Below are 25,307 nucleotides of genomic sequence, written 5' to 3'. Positions count from 1 at the left end.
CATGTGAAATCTAAGCACAGGTTCTTAAATGCAGAGGACAAACTGGTGTTTGCCAGAGGGGACCCGAGTAGGGGGAAGGGCAGAATAGATGAAGGAGATTAAGAAGAAAGAATGTTCTGATAGTAAAGATATGGAAAAAAAGGATAAAAAGTATCTTGAAGAAACAGAGTATCCCAGGGACATAAGGCTTTTTTTGTTCCAATCCTTAACAATATAATTTTCATATCCTTATAAATTTGGTAAGATTTCCTCTTACATTTTGGTGGCACTCGTCAAGAGAAAACCATAGAGCCAAGGTTAAGGACGACTAAGGTTTAAAAGGGTCCTTGTTACTACTGGTAAGGAAGATTAATGGTTCAAGAAGGGAAAAACCCCTATACAATCAGATATTTCAATTTATGGTTAGAGTTTAGAAATTACAGCCCAGAGCATTTTCTGGACCTATTTTTGTTATTAGGAAACTTAAAAATAGGAAAAAGACAAGGACTGCTTAGATTTTATGACTTAAAAGTGATGGAAACAGAGGTGCCTGGGTGGCTCAGTCAGTTAAGCGTTTGACTTCAGCTCAGGTCGTGATCTCACAGTTTGAGTTTGAGCCCCGCATTGGGCTCAGTGCTGACAGCTTGGAGCCTGGAGCCTGCTTCAGATTCTGTCTCCCTCACTAGCGCCCTCTCTCTCTCTCTCTCAAAAAAAAAAAAGATTAAAAAAAAAGTGATGGAAATAAATTGATGGGATTTACCTTCACAGTAATATATTTATGACATACTTCTGATACCTAATACCAAACTCATTAAAATACAAGGCTAAGAGTTAAAAGCAGCCCCTCTCCCATGCACTGAACGTCTTTTCCTATCTTCGTTTCTGTGGTTTTCACTGGAAAAGAAATTAGAACAAACTGTACAAATCCATCCTTGTTTTTTACACAGAAGTATGAACAATAATGCTATCTCTAACAGTTCTGACCATAAATTACTGAGGTGGTATGTTTGGAAACAGAAGTACACTATCAAAGCATCCAGTCTTAAGAGTTAATAAGAATACGCTTGTATTTGGTGCAAATTTAATTTTATTAAACCTTACAATGAATGTTGTGGCATATCATTTTCCATTATGTGACAACTTATCGGCTGGCATCTGAATACAGTACTTCTTCTGAAAAATACGCAATGGGAAGTGACAAAAGGGAGAAACTAGTTGTTTAGTGACATATGAGGGCAAAAAGAAAAAAAAGAAAAGAAAAAAGAGAGAAGAGAAAGTATGACGACCAATTAGTTTCTCTAGGATCTAACTCTAAAATGGTTAAAGTTCCATGCAAGAATGCTGCCGTCGCATTACGCGAGAAAATGGTTATTATCTCATCTGGTTCCCACAATTCTGATAATTACAAGGATTATTTTACCTGTAAAATTCAACCTAAGGTTTCAGCTGGGCAAAATGATTTTGAAGAGCTACTTTTTCACATACAAATTTAAAGAATGTTCCCAAGTCACAGTAGCTGCGGGGTCTCTAAGATATTACACATTAAGGTAGTCACTTTGTCAGTGAGCAATTGCTTAACTTCAAAGTCGTCATGGGTACCATGTTAGTTTTTGCTGATTTGGGTTTTATGCCCATGTCAGATTTATGGGTAAGAAAATGACTCTTTTTTAAACCTATAATCCACTTGTCTTTATAAAGTAGACTGGTATCTAATAATCTGAGTAAAATGACCATTTCCCTTCCAGGAATGATCAAGAGCAGAACATCGGAAATTCAGCAGGCCTTACAGGGCATTTGTACAGAAATGTCACCAAAACTTATAAACCCCAGCGAACATCACTATGTTACAGTATAGTTTAGTTCGAATCCCACAAGTACAATTAGCTCATCAAGTATTAAAGTACTCATTTGTGGTTAAAAAAAAGGAACATAAATTTAAGTATTTTTTTAATTCAGTCAAGAACGATTGCGAGAATACTTTCAGACAAAGGCCTTAACGGTGTCCAAGGTCACGTTTCTTAACCAACCTCCTCCAGAATGAAATCATGGACCATTCTCAGCTATCAAACTAACGGATTTTTCAAGAGCTCCAAACGGCATTAGATAGCGAACAGAGAACTGTACCCTAAACTGAAATAAGGCATTTCAGTTCTCAAGGCCGAAGAACTGTTCTAAGTGATCAATATTTAGTGGTGGAAAAGGCTATGTCAAGAAATCCCTAGTTCCACTAAAGTTGTATGATTCAAGTTCACCTATAAAGTACAGTGAGGTGTGTGTTACTATACGAGCACGTAAGCCCTCTTATCCCCTCCCAAAAAAGAGGGGAAAATGTTAAATCACTTAAAAATCCAATTGCTCATCATTTACCCCCAAATTACTGAGATCTACTGGTGTAGATTTACTGTACTTACAAAGTTTCCCTTTTTAAAAAAAGTAGCTCATGCATATATAATTCTTATACCACAAGGTCAGAGGCAAATGATTTCAAAATACTGATGTCTGAGAGTTCTAGCATATTTGTCTAAATCATAAATTACTAATACATGTGGCAGCTCAAATATCCCATCAAATTTGTCCGTGGTAAATATGGTTTTAAAATCTCTTCATCGAAAGGCTAGAGAGTGACCATTTATATCCCATTCACCCTTTTCAATGGTGAAATTCAATTCACAACCTAGTAAAGATATCTTAAAAAAAAAAAAAAAAATTAAACCTCAATTATTTAATCAGAAAGTAAGTCTAATGCTTTTTTAGTTACTACTGTTCATTATGAGTTTTGTACTGAATAAAGATGAAATAAACCTAATGTGATTCTTTGCAGTGATGACTCCTTAAATACCATTACATCAAACCCTCAGAATAAAATGGAAGCAAAAACCCAAGTGATCCAGCTCATTCGACTCACAGGTAAACTTGAGTTTTTCTCCAACAAATGAGGAGCTTTTTTATTCAGAACAATTTCATTAAGACATTTGCAGGGCAAATGTGCCATCATAAATTTCATTCTGAATAACAATAAAGTGCTGAATGAGAATTACCTGAATCTTTTTTTTTTTTTTTTTTTAATACTTTTCACTTATCGTTTCTTAAAAGAGCCCTTTCTGTGTGTGGTGGTGTTAGCAAAGCTGTTCGCAGAAAACGAACGAACAAAAAAAACGACACATAAAAAGAGAAAAGCAGAGCAAAGCTAACTTTCAGTAAGGGAATATAGAAAGCACTGCAACCTTTGTGTTTAACTACAGTGACAAATAACTGAGACCAAAGTAATTCATGCAAGGTATCTTTAAAGGTATACTTAGGCTGGAAGAAAGAAAGAATGGACACTCTACTGACCTCTGATACTAGGGCAGTAAATTGCATACTAAAATACCTTAATTATCCTAGATGCCTAGATCTGGCTTGGCAAGCATCATGCCACTGACATGCTTTAGCTCTTTTGGTAACTAAAAGTGATCTGCAGTTCAAGTGCTGAATTATGTCAATGTGACTCATTAAAGCTGTATGATAAACTTTGAGGTTAAATTTAAGCAAATGCTCTACACCTAATCACATCATCAGCACAAGCGGGCCAATGCTGGCGCAGCATGAAAGGTGGGTCGCTTTATAAAGATTCTTCCTTGTACTGCATGATATATTAAGATGACAGACCTAAATTTCAACTGGGTTAATGAATTAGAATAGATTTGTTTCCCAAATTTAGCACACGATAATTTCAGTGGAGTAGAGAGAGAAACCTCAGAAGTGAAGAAAAAGAGAAAAAAAAAAAAAACAAAGAAACAAAAGAGCTTGAGCTCGGGTAGCTAACCTGTAGCTCTAAAAACTCATGCTACAGAGAGTACCACTTTCATAAAATGAATTTTGTAACGAAACTTAACAGTGTTTTGAGTCGAAGTTGACCAACTGCTGCATAGAAAATGTGCTAACATACAACAGTCAAGTTTAAGCCGGTGCATAGAGAAGATAAAGCACTTATGGTAACTGCAAATGGTTAACAGGTCCGGAGAGGGTGTACGACCTAGCATGGGTCCGTAAGGGGGGAAAAAACTCTGAAGTAGAAATGGTTAGGAAAACAAAGGAAGCAGAAACGGGGAAGAAGCTTGGAGAAGAGAAGGAGGAAGCAGGAAAAAGAAAGATTTTTCGATTGTATAAAATTCACAAACCAGTAAAGTATAAAGACACCACTGAAAAACGGTGAACTCTGTCCCAAACACCCAACAGCAAACAAAACCAGAACAGGTAAGCCTTTGGCAGACAATTTTAGAAATTTGAAGAGGACATTACATTTCTCAATAATTCACCAACAATATATTATATGGTATATTTATATTAAATACTGGGAAACCAATCCTGTCAATCGGATGCTTCTAATGCTTTAGCCAATGAGAGCACGAGGAGATCAAGCTAAGTGAATGCTGGTGTCATCACAACAGTGCTCGTTTATGAAACAACGGTTACCGATTCGTGCTTTGACAGTGCAGAACATATAGTCCGGTCATCATCTATGAAGTGAAACAAAGGTCTCCAGCTTCTCTGGAATGTGCCCTTTGTAATATATTCTATGATTCACTATGACACGAGCAGCGAGACACTGCAGGGTGGTATGGTTTATGGGCTGGATCAAATTTTTAGCTATTTCCTTCTCGTCCAGCAAGTCGCTAGCAGTTTGTTTGTGCAGGTTTGTGGCATCAAAATGTGCACCTGATTTAATAAGGAGATTCATGATGTCTGGATGGTTGTTGAGAGCAGCGATGTGCAGGGGACTGTTGTCGTCGGAGTCTCTGACGTTCACATCAGCACCGCATTCGATCAGTATGGCAGTCACTTGCAGAGATGGGAATTTACAAACAGGGTACCGCCCCACACACGTGGTATTCTTGTCCACGGCCAGATGAAGAGGGCTAAAGTTATTCTTTCCCCTCGGATGCAGCTTCAGAAACCTGTATATCGTCTGCTTTTTGAAATGGTCCTGTTCTAGAGTACAAGGAACTTTTTCTAATAAGCAAATCAAGTGCAAAATAATGGAAAGAGCCTTATTTAACTGTAATGGGTCGGCCGGACACTGAGTTTGTTTGATGGCTCGCTCTATTTCAAGGACACTTTTGCACAGTATGCCCATAAGATCGTCAAATGTAACAGTGGTGCCCAGCAGACCTTTAGCCCGATCCTGCAGCATAAAAGAGAACAGTTCTGCAAAAGATAACAAGCTGCTGGCGGTCATTGGGCTTAAAGGGTCCAAATTGTTCTGCTGCATATCCAAAGCATACTTCCACAGGTTGATGCATCGTTTGAAGTTTCCAGAGTCCGCATAGACTGCGCCTCTGTATCTAATATAGTAAGAGGTATCGGGATGCGAAGGGCCAAGAATGCGCTCTCTAATCAATAGTGCCTGCATTCTCATCTCATCGGGGTCAGCAATAAGACCTTCTAGTTCCTCTGTACTGTTTACCTCCTTGGCGTAATCGTAAGCCATTATCAGTGTCTGTGGTACTGGCTTGCTAATTATATTAGTCCTATCACTGTACCTCATGTTCATGGCCTTTTTCCAGTATTTCAAGGCCCCAAGCAGATCTCTTTTTTTGTCTACAAATGTAGCTCCCAGAAGCTCCAGAGCATTGATCCGTTCTGTCTTGCTCGTCTGTGCATGGTGAGTCAGAAAATCCACAATATTTGTGTGACCAGTAACACTTGCTGAGAGAAGGGGAGTCATTCCATAACCATCCTTTTCCATCTTGGCACAATACATGAGAAGCATCTTCATGATGTCCAAACTTCCAGATTCCGCGCAATCGTGCAATGCAGTATTACCTTAAGGAGAGGAAAGAAAGAGATTTTGAGGGACCAGGGTACAATGGAACACATGAGGAACCTAAAGAGAAGCAGGCAGTCCCAGGCCGCCCTTTGTGGGACATTAATTTGACTACACATGAGAAAAAATTATCCCGGCACCTAAAACTAGTGTCTGACACACAGCGGAAGTTAAATAAACACTTGTTAAGTTTGGTTACTATATGACCAAATTAGGCATGAAAGGATCATCCAAATCACTAAATGAAATTCAAAATTAATCCATGGCCTCTTGGGTTTTTAAATAATGTTTTCAAGTGCATATTCTTTGACTCAAAAGTGATGAAATGAAATTAACCAGCTATTCAACTCTGCAGTCACTTAACTTTCTGGGTCAGCTTCCACATTTAAAAACAAGAAATTGAATCCATGATATCTAAGATCCTCTAGTTTGATTCTAATAGTAGTCAGAAATTATGTCTTTCAATATTTGATTGTCAAATGGGGAGGTAAGCTGTCTTAGTCAAAATCCTCGGTGACAAAGTACTTTCCTCAGCTCCCATAAGAAAAACAAGTCCACTAAAATCTGAAAAAAATATGTGGGTGGTTCGATATGAAGTTTAAAAGAGACATCTGAAGTGTCCTTTCGTAATGGATTACTTCCCATGGTAATTTAATTTTTTAAACATTTTTTTCAGATGTACTAAATGTTCTGATGCGGTCTTGTTCTTCCCACACGTGGATTAAAACGGACAACAGGCACATGTCGTAAAAGCCTGTACGCAACATATTAAGACAATACAACCACCGAAGTATTTCAGTTGCCCGAGTTCAATGCCAAACATTTTACCAGTTATCATAACAAAAATTATCACACAGACCTTTGGTATTTCTACACGGTGTTTGCAAAAAATCTCAACAGTGAGTCATTTGAGGCACATGTGCAGAAAAGAGTTAACATAGCTGGCAGAGACTGGTTATCCTCAGAAAGAACTAGCTGCTTGCTAAGGGACAGCCCTCAGCTGACACCTGAGAACTCGTCTGGTGAAGAGTTCAGAAAACTCTCCTTAAATGATAAGGGTGGCTTCCTGTTTGTATTGATAATATAGTTTACGCTGAATACCTGCTTTCCTTCTGAGAGCCTGGAATTTGGGGTATTTCCGCAAAGGGTGCCTATGTGACTAGCCTCCAAGAAAACCCCTGGGCTCTGAGTCTCTAATGCGGTTCCCTGGGCAGAAAACTGCTGTGTGTGACCTTTTACGACAAGGAAACAGCAAAAAAAGCCTGCAAAGATTCCTCTCGACCCCACCTGTGCCTCCCCCCTTAGGATCCAGCTGCACACCCTTCATTACGTCACCGCAATACATCTTAGCCATGATTACAATGGTATGCTGACTCACCTCCAGACATGGGGGGGAGGCCGGCTCAGGGTGGGGGGATGCTGACACAGCAGGTATACTAAACACTGGTTTAAACTTGAATACTTCACATAACAAATCTATTAACTAAAATTCCAAAAAGCAAGTTATGACACATTAGGACTTTAATCTTTCCACAGACTTATCCTGTTTATTCTTCCATGATACCTACAGGAATTACATGATTATCTGCATATATTTATTCTGACTCAAGATTTCAAAGGTCCACAATGGAATGGTGTCTGATGGCATGTTTTAGCAATGTGTATATAACCAAGCACTCAGAGAGCCCAGAGCTTCTGACTACTAATGTTCATTTGTTCAAAATAATTTCCATTAAAAAACACAGCTACTACTAAATGTATTTTTAAAACTTTTAAAATTAAAAATCCCTAATAGTACTTTTTCCCTCTAAAAAAGAGACAATATAAGGGAAATATAAGGTTTCAATGGCATTCTTCTCCATTCAGAGTCATATAAAATCAAGAATAAGAATGCAAGAGGGGCACCAGGTGGCTCAGTCAGTTAAGCATCCGACTCTTGGTTTAGGCTCAGGTCATGGTCTCTCGGTTTCATGAGTTCGGGTGCTGTGTTGGGCTCCCTGTGGACAGCCCGCAGCCTGCTTGGGATTCTCTGTCTCCCTCTCTCTCTGCCCCTCCCCTACTCGTGCCATATGTGTCTCTCTCAAAATAAATAAACTTAAAAAAAATAAACAACGCAAGAGAAGTCATTTTCTTTTTTTTTTTTTGTCTGAATTGACTTAGAATTTTACTGAGTTCTTTTAAAACATATTGACATATTCTTGATCAGAATTTTAGATTGTGAGAAGTCATTTTCTTAATTAACTGAATTGCTGTACTGAAATACACCATAGACTGAAAAAGATGACTTTTAAAAATAAAAAACATACAGAAGAGTTTCACATCTAGTAATGGCAGAGTATGATCAATCTTCCCGGTAAGAACTAGAAAAGCTGAAAATTTTATTTTTAAAAATCTGTTTGATTTAGCAAAGAGCTAAAAAGTGGACAACATCTGGGAGCAGAAAGAAAATTAGAGATGTCCAGGATTTGGGGACGCTTCCCCCAGTGGCCTCTACCAATTCTGGAAGCAGCAGCTAGTAAAAAACTGAGTGGAGCTTCTGACAACTTGGCAGAGCCAGGGGAGAAAACCAGAGTCCAGAACCCACTAAGAAGGGAACTTTGAACTGCTCCCTGCACCCCCTCCCTCCCCCCTCACCATACACTCTGAGTCATAGCTCTGAAGGGCTGCACCCTAGCAGTTAAGGCAAACTGCAAACAAACCAGGTACTGGAGGAACCTAAATCCAGTTTAAGATCATGTTGATACTGAATTAAGGAAATTCGGGATTGCTAGTTAAACTAGTCAAAAGCCAGAAGCAAATACAAATAGTAATTAGAGAAGATATTGTCTATTTGCTATAGCTCAAATTATTTTTTTATACTCTTTATATATAATGTTAAGTATCCAATCAAAGGAACTGCAACACAAAACCAAGACAACTAAGAGCTGATAGGCCCAACAGAAGATCCAGATAATATAGTTATCAGACACAGACCTCAGAATAATAATTATGCTTAGCAAAGTATGAGAGATTAAAAAACATTTCTGAGAATTAGAAAAGTGGAAACTACAAAAAAGGAACAAAACGGATGTTCTAGAACTGAAAACCTCAGTGGGTGGCTTTAAAAGCAGATTACATACAGCTGAAGAGAGACTGAGGGACTGGACAATAAGTGAGGTGAAAATAGACAGAAAGCAGCATGGAGGGGACAGGCTGGCAAAGCAGGGACAGTGAGAGACGATGTCAGAGGGTTAACAACCTGAAAGCCAGAATTCTAGAGGAAGAAAATGGGCCCAAAGCAATACTTAAACAGCTAAAGTCTGAGAATTTCCTGAAGCTGATGAAGTACTAACCACAAATTTAGGAAGTTTTACAAATACCAAGACAGAGAAATACAAAGAATATCACCTCCAGGCTCACTACAGCAAAACTGCCCAGTGCGAAGGCAAAGAGAGAAACGTTACAACCAGAGCACAGGTGGAAACCATCTGCAAAAGAGCCGCTAGTCTGAGAGCCAAGCCCTCCTGGGGAATAGGAACTTGGGAGTCAACAGAATGGTATCTTAAAAGCACTGAAGGAAGGGAAGCGCCAACTCGAATTTTACACCCACACCAAGAATAAATGTGAAATGAAGCACTGGTTCAGGCAAGAACGAAAAGAGAAAAACCAAGGTACTTATGACCAGCAGACCTAAATACTACGGGGTGTTCTCTCTAGGCAAAACAAAGATGAGCCGCATGGAAGCATCGAGATATGGACAGAAGCATCAATAAAAGGGATAAATACGTAAGAAATGGAGACTTTGGAAAGAACAGTGCTTTGTAGGGCTTGAAATGCATACAGAGCAATGAAACGCTTCACAGCAACAGCATAAAAGGAGGGTAAAGTGGAATTCAACTATTCTAAACATGTTTGCAAGGCTCGGACAGAGGTAAAATCAGAAATTTATGTTATTCCTTGAATAGACACATTTCTAAAGAAGGCATCAAGATGGCTTAACAGACACATGAAAAAAAGCTCAACATCACTCATCATCAGAGAAATACAAATCAAAACCACACTGAGATACCACGTCACATCTGTGAGAATGGCTAGTATCAAAAAGACAAGAAATAACAAGCTTTGGTGAAGAAAAGGAACTCTTGTGGACTGTTTGGTGGGAATGTAAATTGGTGCAGCCACTGTGGAAAACAGGATGGAAGTTCCTCAAAAAATTAAAAACAGAACTACCCTACGACCCAGCAATTGCACTACTAGGTATTTATCCAAGGGATACAGGTGTAATGTTTCAAAGGGGCACATGCACCCCCATGTTTATAGCAGCACTACTGACAATAGCCAAAGCATGGGAAGAGCCCAAGTCCATCGACTGATGAATGGATAAAAATGCAATATATATATATATATATATTCAATGGAGTTATTACTTAGCAATCATGAAGAATGAAATCTTGCCATTTGCAGCTACGTGGATGGAACTAGAGGGTATTATGCTAAGCGAAATTAGCCAGAGAAAGACAAATAGCATAGGACTTCACTCATATGTGGAATTTAAGATACAAAACAGATGAACATAAGGGAAAGAGAAGCAAAAATAATATAAATACAGGGAGGAGGACAAAACAGAAGAGACTCTTAAATATAGAGAACAAACTAAGGTTTGCTGGAGGGGTTTGTGGGGGGGCCCATGAGCTAAATGGGCAAGGGGCATTAAGGAGGATACTTGTTGGGATGAACACTGGGTGTTACACGTTAATGGATGAATCACTGGATTCTACTCCTGAAATCATTATTGCACAATGTGCTAACCAACCTGGATGTAAATTTGAAAAATGAAAAAAGAAATAAATAAAATAAAAAAGAAATTTATGTTATTCCTTTGGTAAGTCAAGGTAGTACAGTAATCCATAAAATAACAGTGGATATGCAGCATGTCATTATTATGTAGTCTCTAATATAGAGAAAGAAAATGAAATAAGAAAAAAAGAATTCAGACAAAAAAATGAGAAACAAAGAACACAAACCAGATAGGACAAATAAAAATCAGAAAATAGAGATTAAAATCCAAATATGTTAGTAATTACATTAAAAGCAAGCAAACGAAATGTTCCCATTAAAAGACATAAAATGTCAGACTGAAAATACAAATACATAAAACTCAACTACATGCTGCTTACAGGAGACACAACCTTCAATACAAGGGCAGGAAAAGGCTAAAGAGGAAAAAAAGGGAAAAAAATTTATACCCTATGCAAAAAGTAACTATAAGGAAGCTGTGTGATATTAAAATACAGGACTGGGGTGCCTGCTCAGTCAGTTAAGCAGCCGACTTTGGCTCAGGTTGTGATCTCGCGGTTCACTGAGTTCGAGCCCTGCATCAGGTTCTGTGCTGAAAGCTCAGAGCCTGGAGCTTGCTTCTGAATCTGTGACTCCCTCTCTCTCTGCCCTTCTACCACTCACACTCTCTCAAAAAATAAATAAATGTTAAAAAAAATAAATTAAATAAAAGGACTAAGCAGATGCTAACTAAGCAGACGTTAAGGCAAAAAGCATGGCTAATTAGAGATAAAGGGAAATATTTTATAAGGATATAAAATTCAAAACAACATAAAGATACTGTAACTCTAAATTTCTTTTGACTTAAGAACATAGGTTGAATTATATAGAGCAAAGAATCAACAGAACTCCAAGGAGAATCGGGCAAATGCACAATCGGGCAAGTACACCTGAACACACTTCTCAGTACAGAAGACCAAAACCAGTAAGGATATAGAAGATTTTGAACACAATTAACAAACATGATTTAACGGACATATATAAATGAACACTGGACTCAACACCTGTAGAATACCATTTTCTTCCAAGGATATAGGGAAGAATAGAAACATCAACCACATTCTGGCCATAAAGAGAGTCACACAGAAATGTCAAGGGACTGATATCCCTGATTATGTTCTAAGTTCACAATGCAAGTTAGATATCAAACACACACACACACACACACACACCCCAACACCAACAAAACCCTAGAAAAATCTCCATATATTTGAAATTTTAAATATATACTTCTTTTTTTTTTTTTTTTTTTTTTTAAATTTTTTTTTCAACGCTTTTTATTTATTTTTGGGACAGAGAGAGACAGAGCATGAACGGGGGAGGGGCAGAGAGAGAGGGAGACACAGAATCGGAAACAGGCTCCAGGCTCCGAGCCATCAGCCCAGAGCCTGACGCGGGGCTCGAACTCACGGACCGCGAGATCGTGACCTGGCTGAAGTCGGACGCTTAACCGACTGCGCCACCCAGGCGCCCCTAAATATATACTTCTAAATAACCTACAGGTCAAGGAAGAAATCCCAATGGAAAAACTGAAAATATTTGTAACTGGATGAGAACAAAAACCTTAAGTAATTGATCTGGTGGGGTATGGCTGAAATTGTGCTCAAAGGTACATGTTAGAAAAGAAGAAAGGCTTTAAAAAGATGGCCACACTTCCATCTCAAGAAAGTAAAGGAGAAAAACAGTAAATTAAACCCAGAGAAAGCAGAAGCAAATAATAAAAAGCAGACATCAGAGAAGAAAACAGTATCCATACGGCAGCACAGCATTTTTTATTTTCCTAAATGTTATGTATCAACTGTTGCCCCCTTGTCATCTTACATCTATAACTATGCAGGCAGAGAAAACACTTATTTTACAAATAGAAAACAGAGACATTAGTAATAGAACACACACCCATGCCTCCCAATCACCACCGTAGTGCTCTGCTCATTCCTGGGGTCATATTTTAAATGCTAGTCATCCTCAATTCTGATGAGTAAGTTTTATCTAATACAAGCCAAACCTCCTAATGAAACTCCACTGATCATGTTACTTTCCAACTCAACACCCTTCATGCTTCCTCTAAAGAAACAGCTGAAAATCTTAAAGATGGCTTGAAGAATCCCACAGCACTGATTCTCAAGGCACTATCTGTGCAGGGTGGGAGGACAAGGAAGAAATCCATAGTTTTAGAAAAAACATGTGAAGTAAAGCTGAATCTTGGTTAGTGGTAACACACGTAAGACACACTATGAGGAATGGATTTTACCCTACCCTACTTCTCCAGCCTCATTTATCAGCACGTCCAATAAGAATGCTGCACTGTGAATCTTGCCAGGAGCTGGCAAACTTCTTCTATAAAGGGCTCGACAGTTATTTTTAGGTTTTGCAAGCTGTAAGGTCTCTGTTGTAGCCACTCGACTCTGCCATGTCAAGAAGTATCCAGGGACCATACGTTACATGAATGGGGACGGCTGGTTTCCAACAAAACTGTACTTATGGGCACTGAAATATGACTTTCATGGCATTGTCATGAGTCATAAAATATTCTTCTTCATTAAATTTGTTTCCAACCATTAAAAGGTAAAACATCTTAGCTTTCAGGCAGTGCAAAAACAGGAGGTGGGCAGGATTTGACCCCTGGCCATAGTTGGTCAACACTCTCATTCAAAAGACATTATCAATCATTCACATGGCAGAGACCCCACTTCTGCTTCCTGTCACTCTGTCCTAAGTGTCCCTCCCAGCACGGGGGACAATCCCACTCGTGTCCACGCCTCGGCTTTTCATTTCCCTGTAATACACTCTTCCTTCTTTACCATTTTAACTTCTTGTCCTTCAAGCTTCAACAGAAACTTCAGCTGCCCAAAGAGGCCATCTTGTTTATACCACATCGATTTGTCATTTTGAGAATGCCTAGTGAATAAATGTATCACTTATCCTGGTAGGTAACCCTACTACATGGGCTATTATAATATTATGTCATATCTTCTAATAGTATAATATTACTGCCACACAAACCGGTTTTCTTACCTTAACAGTCTATTCCTAAAGTATACAGACCCCATGTAATATTTCCTTTGTATCCCAGCTAGCAGTTAGCACACTGCTAAGGCTAAGGTAAGATTCTTAAATTTTTGAAAAATGTTTATTTATTGGGGTTCCTGGGTGGCTCAGTTGTTAAGCATCCAACTTTGGCTCAGGTCACCATCTCGCAGTTGGTGGGTTCAAGCCCTGCGTCAAGCTCTGTGATGACAGCTCAGAGCCTGGAGCCTGATTCAGATTGTAGGTCTCCTTCTCTCTCTACCCCTCCCCCGCTCACACTCTATCCCTCTCTCTTAAAAATAAACGAACATTTAAAAAATATTTATTATTTATTTTGGGATAGAGAGTGCACAAGTGGGGGAAAGGGAAGGGAGGAAGGGAGGAAGGAGGGAAGGAGGGAAGGAGGGAAGGAGGGAAGGAGGGAAGGGGGGAAGGAGGGAAGGGGGGAAGGAGGGAAGGGGGGATGGGAGGAAGGGGGAGAGGGGGAGAGGATCTTAAGCAACTCCACACTCAGCGTGGAGCCCAACACGGGGCTCCATCCCATGACCCTGGGGCCATGACCTGAGCCAGAATTAAGAGTTGAACGTTTAACTGACTGAGCCACCCAGGCGCCCCAAATTTTTAATAGCTGGTATCACAAAAAGTGATTCAAACTTAGGATAAAGTAAGCTTAAAAAGTAAAACCTCAGGAGAGAAATCTTAATTACTCTAACAAATTATGTATATGACCACCACAGCTTCATGTCCTAAAAGCCCTGAAAAAATGTTTCTGAATTATAGTCTAGACCTTGACTCAAAAGTTTAGAAAAGGGAGGCAAAAAAAAAAAAAAAAAAAAAAAAGGCGTAATTTTAAAGCAACTATAATTTTTGTCTGAAGTCTCCAAGTCTTTCTACATAGATGTTTTGATAAAGTTCTAATCAGTCTATTTACAACTGTTTCCTGCTTTTCTCCTACATCTGTCATTTTGTCACGATGGGCTACCGGTAGGTACATGGTCCACATGAACTCCATGGATACTACGCAATCATTATTTTTTTTTTTCAACGTTTTTTATTTATTTTTGGGACAGAGAGAGACAGAGCATGAACGGGGGAGGGGCAGAGAGAGAGGGAGACACAGAATCGGAAACAGGCTCCAGGCTCCAAGCCATCAGCCCAGAGCCTGACGCGGGGCTCGAACTCACGGACCGCGAGATCGTGACCTGGCTGAAGTCGGACGCTTAACCGACTGCGCCATCCAGGCGCCCCTACGCAATCATTATTAATGGCTCTACAGTGAGTTCAAGCAAGGAGGCATGAACCAAGTTAACACAAACACCTCCCGTCAATGGATGTCTGCAGAGCTTCAGGATTTTCACTATTACAATTAGTGCCTAAAAGCCTGTAAGGACAGATAACAGACCAGTGACTGCCAGGGGCCAGATTGAGAGGGGCTAACTGCAAAGGGGCATGAAGGAACCCTTGTTCTACCTTTACTATGCTGGTGGGCAAGCTACAGTGTATGTGTATCAAAACTTACGGAACTATTTGCTAAAAAAGATGAGTTTTATTGTATATAATTATACCTCGATAACTAAATGACAAAAAAAGTAATGTCTAATTTAAAATAGAATCACAAATGTGTGAAAGCTTAAAATACATCTTTAATTCATTCCAAAGTAATTAGACAATCTTTTAAAAGTTCTACTTTTATAGGAGGCGCCTGGGTGGCTCAGTTGGTTAAGCGTCTAACTTCGGCTCAGGATATGATCTCACGGTTTGTGGGTTCGAGCCTCAGGTCAGGCTCTGTGCTGACAGCTCACAGCCTGGAGCCTGCTTCAGATTCTGTCTCTGTCTCTCTCTCTCTCTCTCAAAAATAAACATTAAAAAAAAAACAAACTTTTTTTTTAATAAAATAAAATAAAAGTTCCACTTTTATAGTATTCTTTCTGGTACTAGAATGAATTTTCGAATTTTAATTTATATTACTTCTATACCTAGATACACAGAGCATTTTCCCATGTCTGTTCACAAACTTTATTGTCTTTTATGACAAGTCTATTTACGTTCCAGTTTCTGGGACTATTAGTCTGACTTTCTCTATGCATTTTATAAAATGTTGATCAGTTATCTGCTATATTTATGGTATATACCTTGCTCTACTGTTTCGTTCGAGAGAGATGCTTTCAGTATTAAACGCAAGTTCTTGTGAAAAATATCTAACAAGTTGAATTTAAAAATCAAGTTAACTATGTCCTGATGACTAACCTCTGCTAAATTATACGTCAAAGACCAATAAAATTGTATTTAATTTTTGCTAGGTTTATTAATGACTTAAACTCTGGGTGGTATAACATCATGTGCCAGGCACTACTAAATATTCAACTGAAGCATTTTCCCTGGGTTATGTGCCTCTTAAAAATGTTTCCAGGGACATCTGGATGGCTCAGTCGATTACACATCTGATCTTGATTTCAGCTTCGGTCATGATCTCACGGTTTGTGAGTTCAAGCCCTGAATCGAGCTCCATGCTGACAGTGTGCAGTATGCAGCCTGCTTGGGAATTCTCTCTCCCCCCCGCCCCATTCATGCACACATGCTCTCTCTCAAAAATAAACTTAAAAAAAAAATGCTTCCATAATACACAAGATTCGCGATCTCTACCTCATAAGGTCTTAATTTTGTGTCCTCAGAGTAAGAAAGCCAATTAAAAATAGAACACAAGGTTCAAAAATAAATATTAATATTACCAGGCACCTTAGATGAAATTAGGGATATTTAGCATTGAAATTTAATTTACCTTTAACTAAAGAAAAAGAAAGAAAGAATATAAACATTGTATTATATAATTCTCAATGCCTGACTCAGAACATGTTCATTTGAAGAAAAAATAAAACTCTGACACTGAATTCATTATGGAAAATGCTTATGATTTCTCAAAAGGCATGTCTGTTAAAAGGCCATTTCTTAAAAATCAAGCTAATGGTCCAAGTGTTAATTCAGTTAAAGTATTTATGCAGAAAGTTAACACGGTATGATCTTAAATATATTACTTTTCAACCCTATAACCGAACATAGAAACAGTGCGAAGAATCTGGAAGAATAAAAGGTAGCCCTACTCGTTGAGAGGCTTCTGGGATGGACACTAAGGGAAGGAGACGGAGGTGCACACGCTTGGTCACCAAAGGGAGGTGGGCTCGGGGGATGGGTGAAATAGGTGATGGAGACTGAGAGGCACACTTGCCGTGAGGCGCACCGGGACGGGGTAATGTGTGGAAGCGCTGAATCACTATGTTGTACACCCGACACTAACATAACACTGTATGTTAGCTATACTGGAATTAAAATAAAAACTTAATAAAACAAAAAACTAGCAAAAATCATGGCAGTATTTCTCAAGAAGACCTTTCTACAAGCGCCAATCTTGGCTGCTGTTAATTCTAGAGACCTGTAATCTTGTGATAGCAGGCACATGAGACTACACTCCACTGTGCCTACCGAAGGGGTCAAGATTTTCCTAAAATAAGTAATCCAAAAACAAACTAGTATTTTGAGTAATAACTAGTTGGAGCCCTAACAGTTCCCTGGCTCCACACCAGATGTTTTGGGCTTGACTAAACAATAAATAAGTGATTGTCTGCATGAGATTGTTACCAATCAACTAACGACTTAAATCATACAAGAACTTCAACACAGAATTTGTAACTATCTCCATTTGAATAAGATTACTTAGGGTCTCCAGGATCAGAATTAAGTCAGTTCCTAAACCACGCCCAACTTCTATTTTTATTGAAACAAAAATGTTCTCGTAAGGGCTATACAATGTTTTACAAATACAAAATGTCTACTATAAACTGCTTTTTCTAACAGTATCAATTCAAGAGATTTTGCTGTTTTGTAAAGTTCTCACACAGTTCAAGTTTTGTGTGTGTGTGTTTTAGTCAAATAAAGTTGTGCTTCTCAAGCTTTAATGTGCACAATCACCACAGGATCGCAGTAAAATGCAGATTCTGATTCAGGTGATCCAGGGTGGATCTAAGTGATGCCTACGCTGCTGGTTTTTGCTACTATGAGCGCCAGGGAAACAGAGGAGGAATCTTATTTTCAAAACAGAAGAGAAATCTTATTTTCCTGTTTGTCATATAGGTGTCTGCCATTAAACTAACAAATCTAATAATGATATCGAGAAATACAAAGAGAAGGGGCACCTTGGTGGCTCAGACGGTTAAGCATCCAACTCTTGATTTCAGATCAGGTCATGATCTCACGGTTGATAGGTTCAAGCCCTGTGATGGGTTCTGCACTGGCAGCACAGAGCCTGCTTGAGATTCTCTCTTTCCTTCTCTCTCTACACCTCCCACACTGTGCTCTCTCTCAAAATAAATAAACATTAAAAAATAAAAAGGGGGGGGTTCCTGGGTGGCTTAGTCGGTTCAGCATCCGACTTCAGCTCAAGTGATGATTTCACAGTTCACAAGTTCGACCTCCGCATCGGGCTCTGTGCTGACAGTTGGGAGCCTGAAGCCTGCTTCACGTTCTGTCTCCCTCTCTCTGCCCCTCCCCCACTCACACTTGGTCTCTGTCTCTCAAAAATAAATAAACATTAAAAAAAAAAAAAGACACATGAAGAGAAGTTGAAAAGGAGGGTTAGGTCACAGCCCTATTTCACACCACACAGAAAAACGAATATCTCCACTCCACCTTATGCGTGAATGAGAAAATTCTATGCCACAGCAGGAAAAGGGTGTGTTCTATGACTAGACACCGTTTGACCCTCAGAAACTTTCCTTTGTAATAAAGGATATCAGTAAACCCTGCAGTGTATTCTTAACGATTTTCTAGTTTAAGTCAAATCTAAGTGATCTACAAGGTGAATATTTAAGAAATCAGTTTGTAAAATAAAATCCAAATTGCTGTGAATAATACCTATCAGAAGAGTGAAAACACCAACGTAAACTGGTACAGCCACTGTGGAAACAAAAACACTAATTCGAAAAGATACATAAACCCCTATGTTTATGGCAGCACTGTTTACAACAGCCAAGATATGGAAACAACCTGAGCGTCCATCGACAGATAAACAGATAAAGACGACATGGTGTGTGTGCGTGTGCATCTGTGTGTACACACACACACACACACACACACACACACAATGGAGTAATATTCAACTACAAAAAAGAATGAAATCTTGCCATCTGTGACAACATGGATGGGACAAAAGGGATGGTAAGGAAATAAGTGAGACAGCAAAAGCCACAGATCATATGATTTCACTTGTACGTGGAATCTAAAAAACAAAATGAACAAACCAAAACAGCAACTCATAAATATAGGTGGTTTCCAGAGGGAGGGTGCAAGGGGGGATGGGCAAGATAGCTAAGGGGGATTAATAGGTACAAACTTCCAGTTATCAAATAAGTAAGTCATGGGGATACAGAGTACAGCACAGGGAATACAGCCGATAATACTGTAGTAACATGGCGTGGTGACAGATGGTAACCACACTCACTATGATGAACACTGCGTACGTTATTACTCAAATCACTATGTTGTACACCTGAAACAAATACAATGTTCTGTCAACTATACTTCAATAAAAAGAAAGGAAGGAAGGAAAAAGGAATGGGAAGGAGAGACATTTTATAATCACTTCAGTTTTTACAAAAAAAAAAAAAAATTAAGTCTGTTATACGTACTCATTTCACTTGTTCCTCTTATTTTAATGTTATACCTGACTCCCTTTCTGTTACTCTTAACTTCTCTCATTTTCTTTAAAAAATTAAATTTACTTAGAAAAATAACAAAGTGATGGGGCGCCTGTGGCTTAGTCAGTTAAGCATCGACTTCGGCTCAGGTCATGATCTCACGGTCTGTGAGTTCGAGCCCCACGTCAGGCTCTGTGCCGACAGCTCAGAGCCTGGAGCCTGTTTCAGATTCTGTGTCTCCCTCTCTCTTTGACCCTCCCCCGTTCATGCTCTGTCTCTGTCTCAAAAAAATAAATAAACGTTAAAAAAGTTTAAAAAAAAAGAAAAAGAACAAAGTGAAAAAACAACCTACCGAATAGGAGAAAATATTTGCAAATCAAATATCTGATAAAAGACTTGCGTTCATAATACATAAATTACTCTTACAACTCAGTAATAAAAAGATAACCCAATTTTAAAAAGTGCAAACAAAGAGACACCTATCCAAAGAAGATAAACAAATGGCCAATAAGCACATGAAAAGCACACAATGGTGAACATCATCATGTGAAATCAAAATCAAAACCACAATGAGATACCACTTCACACCCACTGAGATGGCTATTCCCCCCTCCAAAAGAAAAAATAGTAGTAACAAACGTTGGAGAGGATGTGGACAACTGGAACTCTCCTATGCTGTTGACATAGGAGAACATCCTTTCTTGATGTTCTATCGCATAGATCCTTCTCCAATGTTCCCCCTTAGATTCAACTGGTTCCTGCTTTTTTATTATGCATTAATCCATAAAACAATCTAGAGTCAATAAGAGAGTGATTATCAAGGAATGGAAGCTTCAGGATCAGAGTGGGGGAGGGTACATATATACTTTAATCAGCCCCCAATTTTCATTAAGAATCGCTGTCAAGGGGTGCGTGGGTGGCTCGGCAGATTAAGCATCTGACTTGGTTTCGGCTCAGGTCACGATCTCAGTTTCATGAGTTCAAGCCCCGCATTGGGCTCCATGCTGACAGTGCAGAGTCTGCTTGAGATTCTCTCTCTCCCTCTCTCTCTCTCTGACCCTCCCCCACTTATGCCATTTCACCCTCTCTCTCTCTCTCTCAAAATAAATAAGTAAACTTAAAAAAAAAAATCACTGTTGAAATTAAAAGACACCATGACAGGTAAAAGCAATGCACACAAAGTGATACATGTTATATATATTTTTAAAATACTATATTTGTATGTATATGTGTGTGTATATATATATATACATATATGTGTACATATACATATATGTATATATGTATATATGTATATATGTATATGTACACATATATGTATATATATATATACACATACATATATATATGTATAAAGGAGGCTATCTGAAAATAATTTTTGGTACAAAATTATTTTCTCATGGTAAGTGTAATTTTTTGTAAAAGCCAGAAGTGGTAGATACTGATACAGCAGGAAAAAACAACTCTAGAATTAGATCATTTGACCAAAAGAGGCAGCATACATGTCCTCACATGCAAAGCTATGTGATGATGGTGATAAAAGGAACCTTCTTCCGAAAGAGCAAAGGTAATCGAGGGAGATACCACTCACAGTTTACTAGGGGAAAATGCTCACACAAATGTGATCTGCTTAGGGCACAGGTGTCTCACACATTCTGTCTCCAGAAGTAGACAAAGAACCTCTGAAAACCATAAGGGAAACAGTACCAGGACTCATCTCTCCAATGACCTAAGGGTTTAAAACAATTTTACTTAAATATGTAAGTTTAACAATCTGTGTATTATTAGGCTAATGAATAAAAAACCCAAACGAAAGAAACAACAAATCCAACAAGCCTAAACAAGCAGCCATACCTTTTGTTTTTGATGTTTATTTATTTTATTTAGGGGGGGGGGGGCACAAAATCAGAAGCAGGCTCCAGGCTCTGAGCTGTGGGGCTCAAACTCACAGTTGAGACCATGACCTGAACAGAAGTCGGGTGGCCCAACCAACTGAGCCACCCAGGCGCCCCAAGCAGCCATACTTTTTAACCCTCTCTCAGCTACTTACGATTTCAAAGCATTTCCCATGGTAACCTGGTCACGTAAGCAGTAACTGTCCTCTTAAAACAGGCTTTCTTTAAAAGAATGAGTGTTGAAAACAAACAAAAATGTCATGCTGTCATTTGAGCCAACAACCCACCTCAAAGACAAGCAAGAACAAATGAAAAAATGTGTAAGAAAGAATGTCTACAGGAACATTTTTTATCCTACTGAAAAGACAGAAGCAAGATAACCCTCCATTAGGAGAGTATGCAGCTACTGAAATTAAAAGGCTGTAATTAGTGGCATTACAGATATTATTTATTAAGCTAAAAAAAGGGTTACAGAAGAAGAGCATATATAATAAAATTACATACATGTATCTCTATGATAAATTCAGAAATATTTTTCGAAAGGATTGTCTATAAGTGGAATTTTGTGAGATTTTTATATTTTCTCTGACAAAAAAAAATTTACAGAAAATCAGTGAGCCTGCCTTTTTTAAAAAGATCATACTAATTTCAGTGAATTATGTCCAATAACTATGTAGTGTCCCTTAATTGTGTGGTGTAGGCTCTCCAAAAGGCAATCAGAGGCTCCTACAATGATAAATGCACCCTTTGATTCGGCAATTCCATTTATAAGTATTTATAATACAGCTATTCTCACACAGTGTGCAAAGCCACACTTTTGTTTAAGGATATTCACAGAAGCTCTGCTTATATTGGATGTGACCTAACTGTCCATCAACAGGGCCTAGATAAATTATGTATATTGATACAATGAAATACTGTGTAGCCATGAAACAGAATGAGGCAGCTCTGTGTGCTGGAGCTGAATGACGTCCAAGATAATTTAAAGTTTAAAAACAACAACAACAACAAAATAATATGCATCAACTAACAGAAGGGAAAGAGGGAGGAAGAGACATAGACAAGTATACTGGCATCACACAGACTATCTCTAGAATACAAAAAAACAGGGAGAGTGCTTATAAACAGAGGCTGCAGGGGGCTGGAGGTCTAGAAATCAGACTTCTTTCTCATTGTAAACACTGGAAATCAATTTGAATTGTTTGAATTTTTCGTTCCATGTATGTAGGCTCCTTTTAAGTTTTAATAGTTTTTTTAAAATTGGGCTGTGAATCACTTTGCTATTGTATAAACAAACATGCTGAAGGGGAAAAAAAAGGTTCCAAGCATCAAAATACGCTATCAAAACAGTTGTCTTTGAGAGTTTAGGGAAAAAAAAAAAAAAACAAAACTTCGCAACTATCATTTGCTGCTTTAGGTTTATTACATCCCTGAAAATTACACACAGTTGTGAACCTGAGCCCTTCTTTTCCACAAAGGTGTTGACACTGTTGCTAGCCAACAAATCCACGCCTTGTTTTGTGCTCAGTTTTGTAGCATAATTTAAAATCTGTTTTCTCTCTCGCTATATTTAATACATGCTCCACGTGAAAGGGTTTTCTATTGGCCACACATTAAATTAAGAGAAGGGGACAGATTTTCTTTTTCCACTGACATTAATCCTTCCAGGTCAGTGTGGCCTGGCCTTCCCTGACAAAATAACAAATGAAATGCCTACCCAAGACACAAGACAATGAGTCACTAAATATAGTAGTTTCTACTACACCGGCGTTCTTTAAAAAACAAAAACAGAAAACAAAAAACAAAACAATCTAGGCTAAAAAAAAATACGTTACCTTGAAGTATATTCTCAAGTAGGCTGAAAACAAGCCTAAAGGCTCAGGTCAACTGTCACTAACATCCCCTGTAAGTCTGGGGAACCCAGGAATTGGAGAGTACTCCAAATAAGAGACGGAAAATGCTACTTAACACAGCGACTGAGGGCTTGTTATCACACTCATTCAGCGTATTCTCAAACATCAGAGAAACAACCAACAAGGTTATGCTGGAAGGGACACCTAGCCGGAACAGGTCTGTCAATGTGGGCTGACTCAACGCCCACTGTTTACAGTGATGCATCCAGCTTCCTGAAAACGATGGTAAACACTTAAAACACAGAAACGAAGAGGCTGCACTCACCTTTGACACTTTTTCTATTAACGTCTGCCCCCTTTTCGAGTAAATACTGCGCAATCTCTTTGTGTCCTTTGTAACAGGAAATCATCAGGCACGTATGCCCGTGGCGGTTTGATACTTCCAAATCGGCTTTGTGTTCCACAAGGTACTTTACTATTTCCAAATGGCCATCGAAACAGGCGGCTCGGAGAGGGGTTGAATTGGTCAAAGTGGTGTTGTTGACGGACGCTCCATGATTTAACAAAGACTGAACCACCTTCAGATGTCCCGCGGCAGAGGCGGCCCACAACGGCGGGGCCCCCTCGATGGTTTCGCCATCAAAATTGACGGAGCCCCCGACCTCTATGCAGGCACTGCACTGCTCTAGGAGGAATTCCACCATATCAAGGTGCCCGTACCTGGCGGCCATCAAGAGTGGCGTGGCCCCATTCGTTTTTTCAGAGATCAAGGAGGAAACCTCCTCTTTGGATTTGCTTGCCAACAACTTGGTGAGAAGCCGGAGTTTGCCATCCCGAGCTGCGTTAAACACTGCGGTCTTTAGATCCATTTATGTCCGGTTGAGTTGGCTGCGCTTTTTTTATCCTTCAAAGCAAAGCCCCAGCCTAACTCTACGGACACAGGCAAGAGTTACAGGAACCAAAGTTCAATGTTAATCACGGCACTCCAAACGGATATAAAACCACGGAGAGTGTGTTCTGTCTTACTGCCTTCCAACATCTGAAAACCAGAGCACCAAACTAGGAAAAGGAAGGAAAAAAAAGAGGGGGGGGGGGGAGGATTTGTGAGTTTTCCATAGGTAAAGGCAAAAACACTGTTTAGGTTTTCTTAATTTCTACTCTTAGGGGGAGGGAGGGGGCCGGATAGTCCCATACTTAAGGGACAACTCAAGCCACCAAAACACGGTGGGAAAGACTACAAAAAGGTTACACACAGACCCAAATGTTTTGGTTTGGTGGGAGGCAGTTTCTTTTCTATATACGGTAAACTGAAACACTACAGGCGACCGGGTTTTCTCGCCTCCAGAGCAGCCCAGCATTGTTCTAGTTTTTGCTTTGCACACGCCCAGGGAGAGTGCACCCGAAAGCGGCGAGGGACGCGGGTTCAGAAATGTTTCTCTTCCTCACATCTGCAGAGGGGAGCGAGCCAAGGGCGCGAGACTGAAGGCCTCGCTATGGCCAGAATGGGTTTCGAGAAGGAACAAAAAGGTCGGCCACGACAAACCGCGGCCAGCCAACGCCAAAGCCCTCGCCCGACAAGGTTCGCTTTCCTTTAAAACTACTCGAAGCTCTCAGGAAATCCGGCCGCCTTCTAACTTCGCCCGCCCCATTTTGATCCCCCCCCCCCCACCCCGCAAGGGATCGCAGGTTCCCCCAGACCCCGTGCCCCTCCGTAACCTTCACCGCCACCTTCCCCGGACCCCGGCCGCCCCTTCCCCGAGCGACCACGACCCTCGCCCGCCGGGCCGCCGAAGCTGGGGGCCTCCGGCCCGCCGCCCGCTGCCGGGGGCGCCCTCCTTCCCCTTCCCGCCCAGGCCTCCCCGCGGGCGCCTCAGGCCGCAGCCCGGGCTCTGGCAGGCCCCCGCCGCCACCACTACCTGCCCGGGGGCTGGTCCTCCCCACCGCCGCTGGCCGCTCGGGCTCGGGCCGCCCCCCTTAAATTGAAACCGTTGTCCACGCCGCCGCCCGGGCCGGCCTGCTCCGCCTGCAGCCGCACAGCTACTCCATGCCCCGCGCCCCACAGGAATGAATCCGGCCGCGCCGTTCGCCCCGCCCCGCCACGCCGAGCCGCCTCCCGCCCTCCCTGGCTGCGCGGGCTACAGCAGCTGCAGCGGATGCCGCGGCGGATGGTGTAATGGGCTGCGGGCCGGGGGCCGGACGAGCCTGAGCCAGGTTTCACATCACTGACGCGGCAGCCGCGCCATTG

At 40.3% G+C, this 25,307-nt stretch overlaps 1 protein-coding gene across 1 annotated transcript; it reads right to left on the bottom strand.

Annotated features, from left to right (window-relative positions):
• Nucleotides 1-1,038: 1,038 nt before the first annotated feature.
• On the bottom strand, nt 1,039-25,307 carry FEM1C (fem-1 homolog C). The gene is made up of 3 exons (XM_058738694.1): nt 24,979-25,307; nt 23,388-24,121; nt 1,039-5,784 (listed from the first exon to the last, which is right to left on the bottom strand). Exons 2-3 carry the CDS (start codon nt 23,929-23,931, stop codon nt 4,475-4,477), a joined length of 1,854 nt encoding a protein of 617 aa, XP_058594677.1. The 5' UTR covers nt 23,932-24,121; nt 24,979-25,307; the 3' UTR covers nt 1,039-4,474.

This window comes from Neofelis nebulosa, chromosome 1 (assembly GCF_028018385.1).
Source record: "Neofelis nebulosa isolate mNeoNeb1 chromosome 1, mNeoNeb1.pri, whole genome shotgun sequence".
Classification (NCBI taxonomy): domain Eukaryota; kingdom Metazoa; phylum Chordata; class Mammalia; order Carnivora; family Felidae; genus Neofelis; species Neofelis nebulosa.
This window is presented reverse-complemented; position numbering and strand designations above follow the sequence as displayed.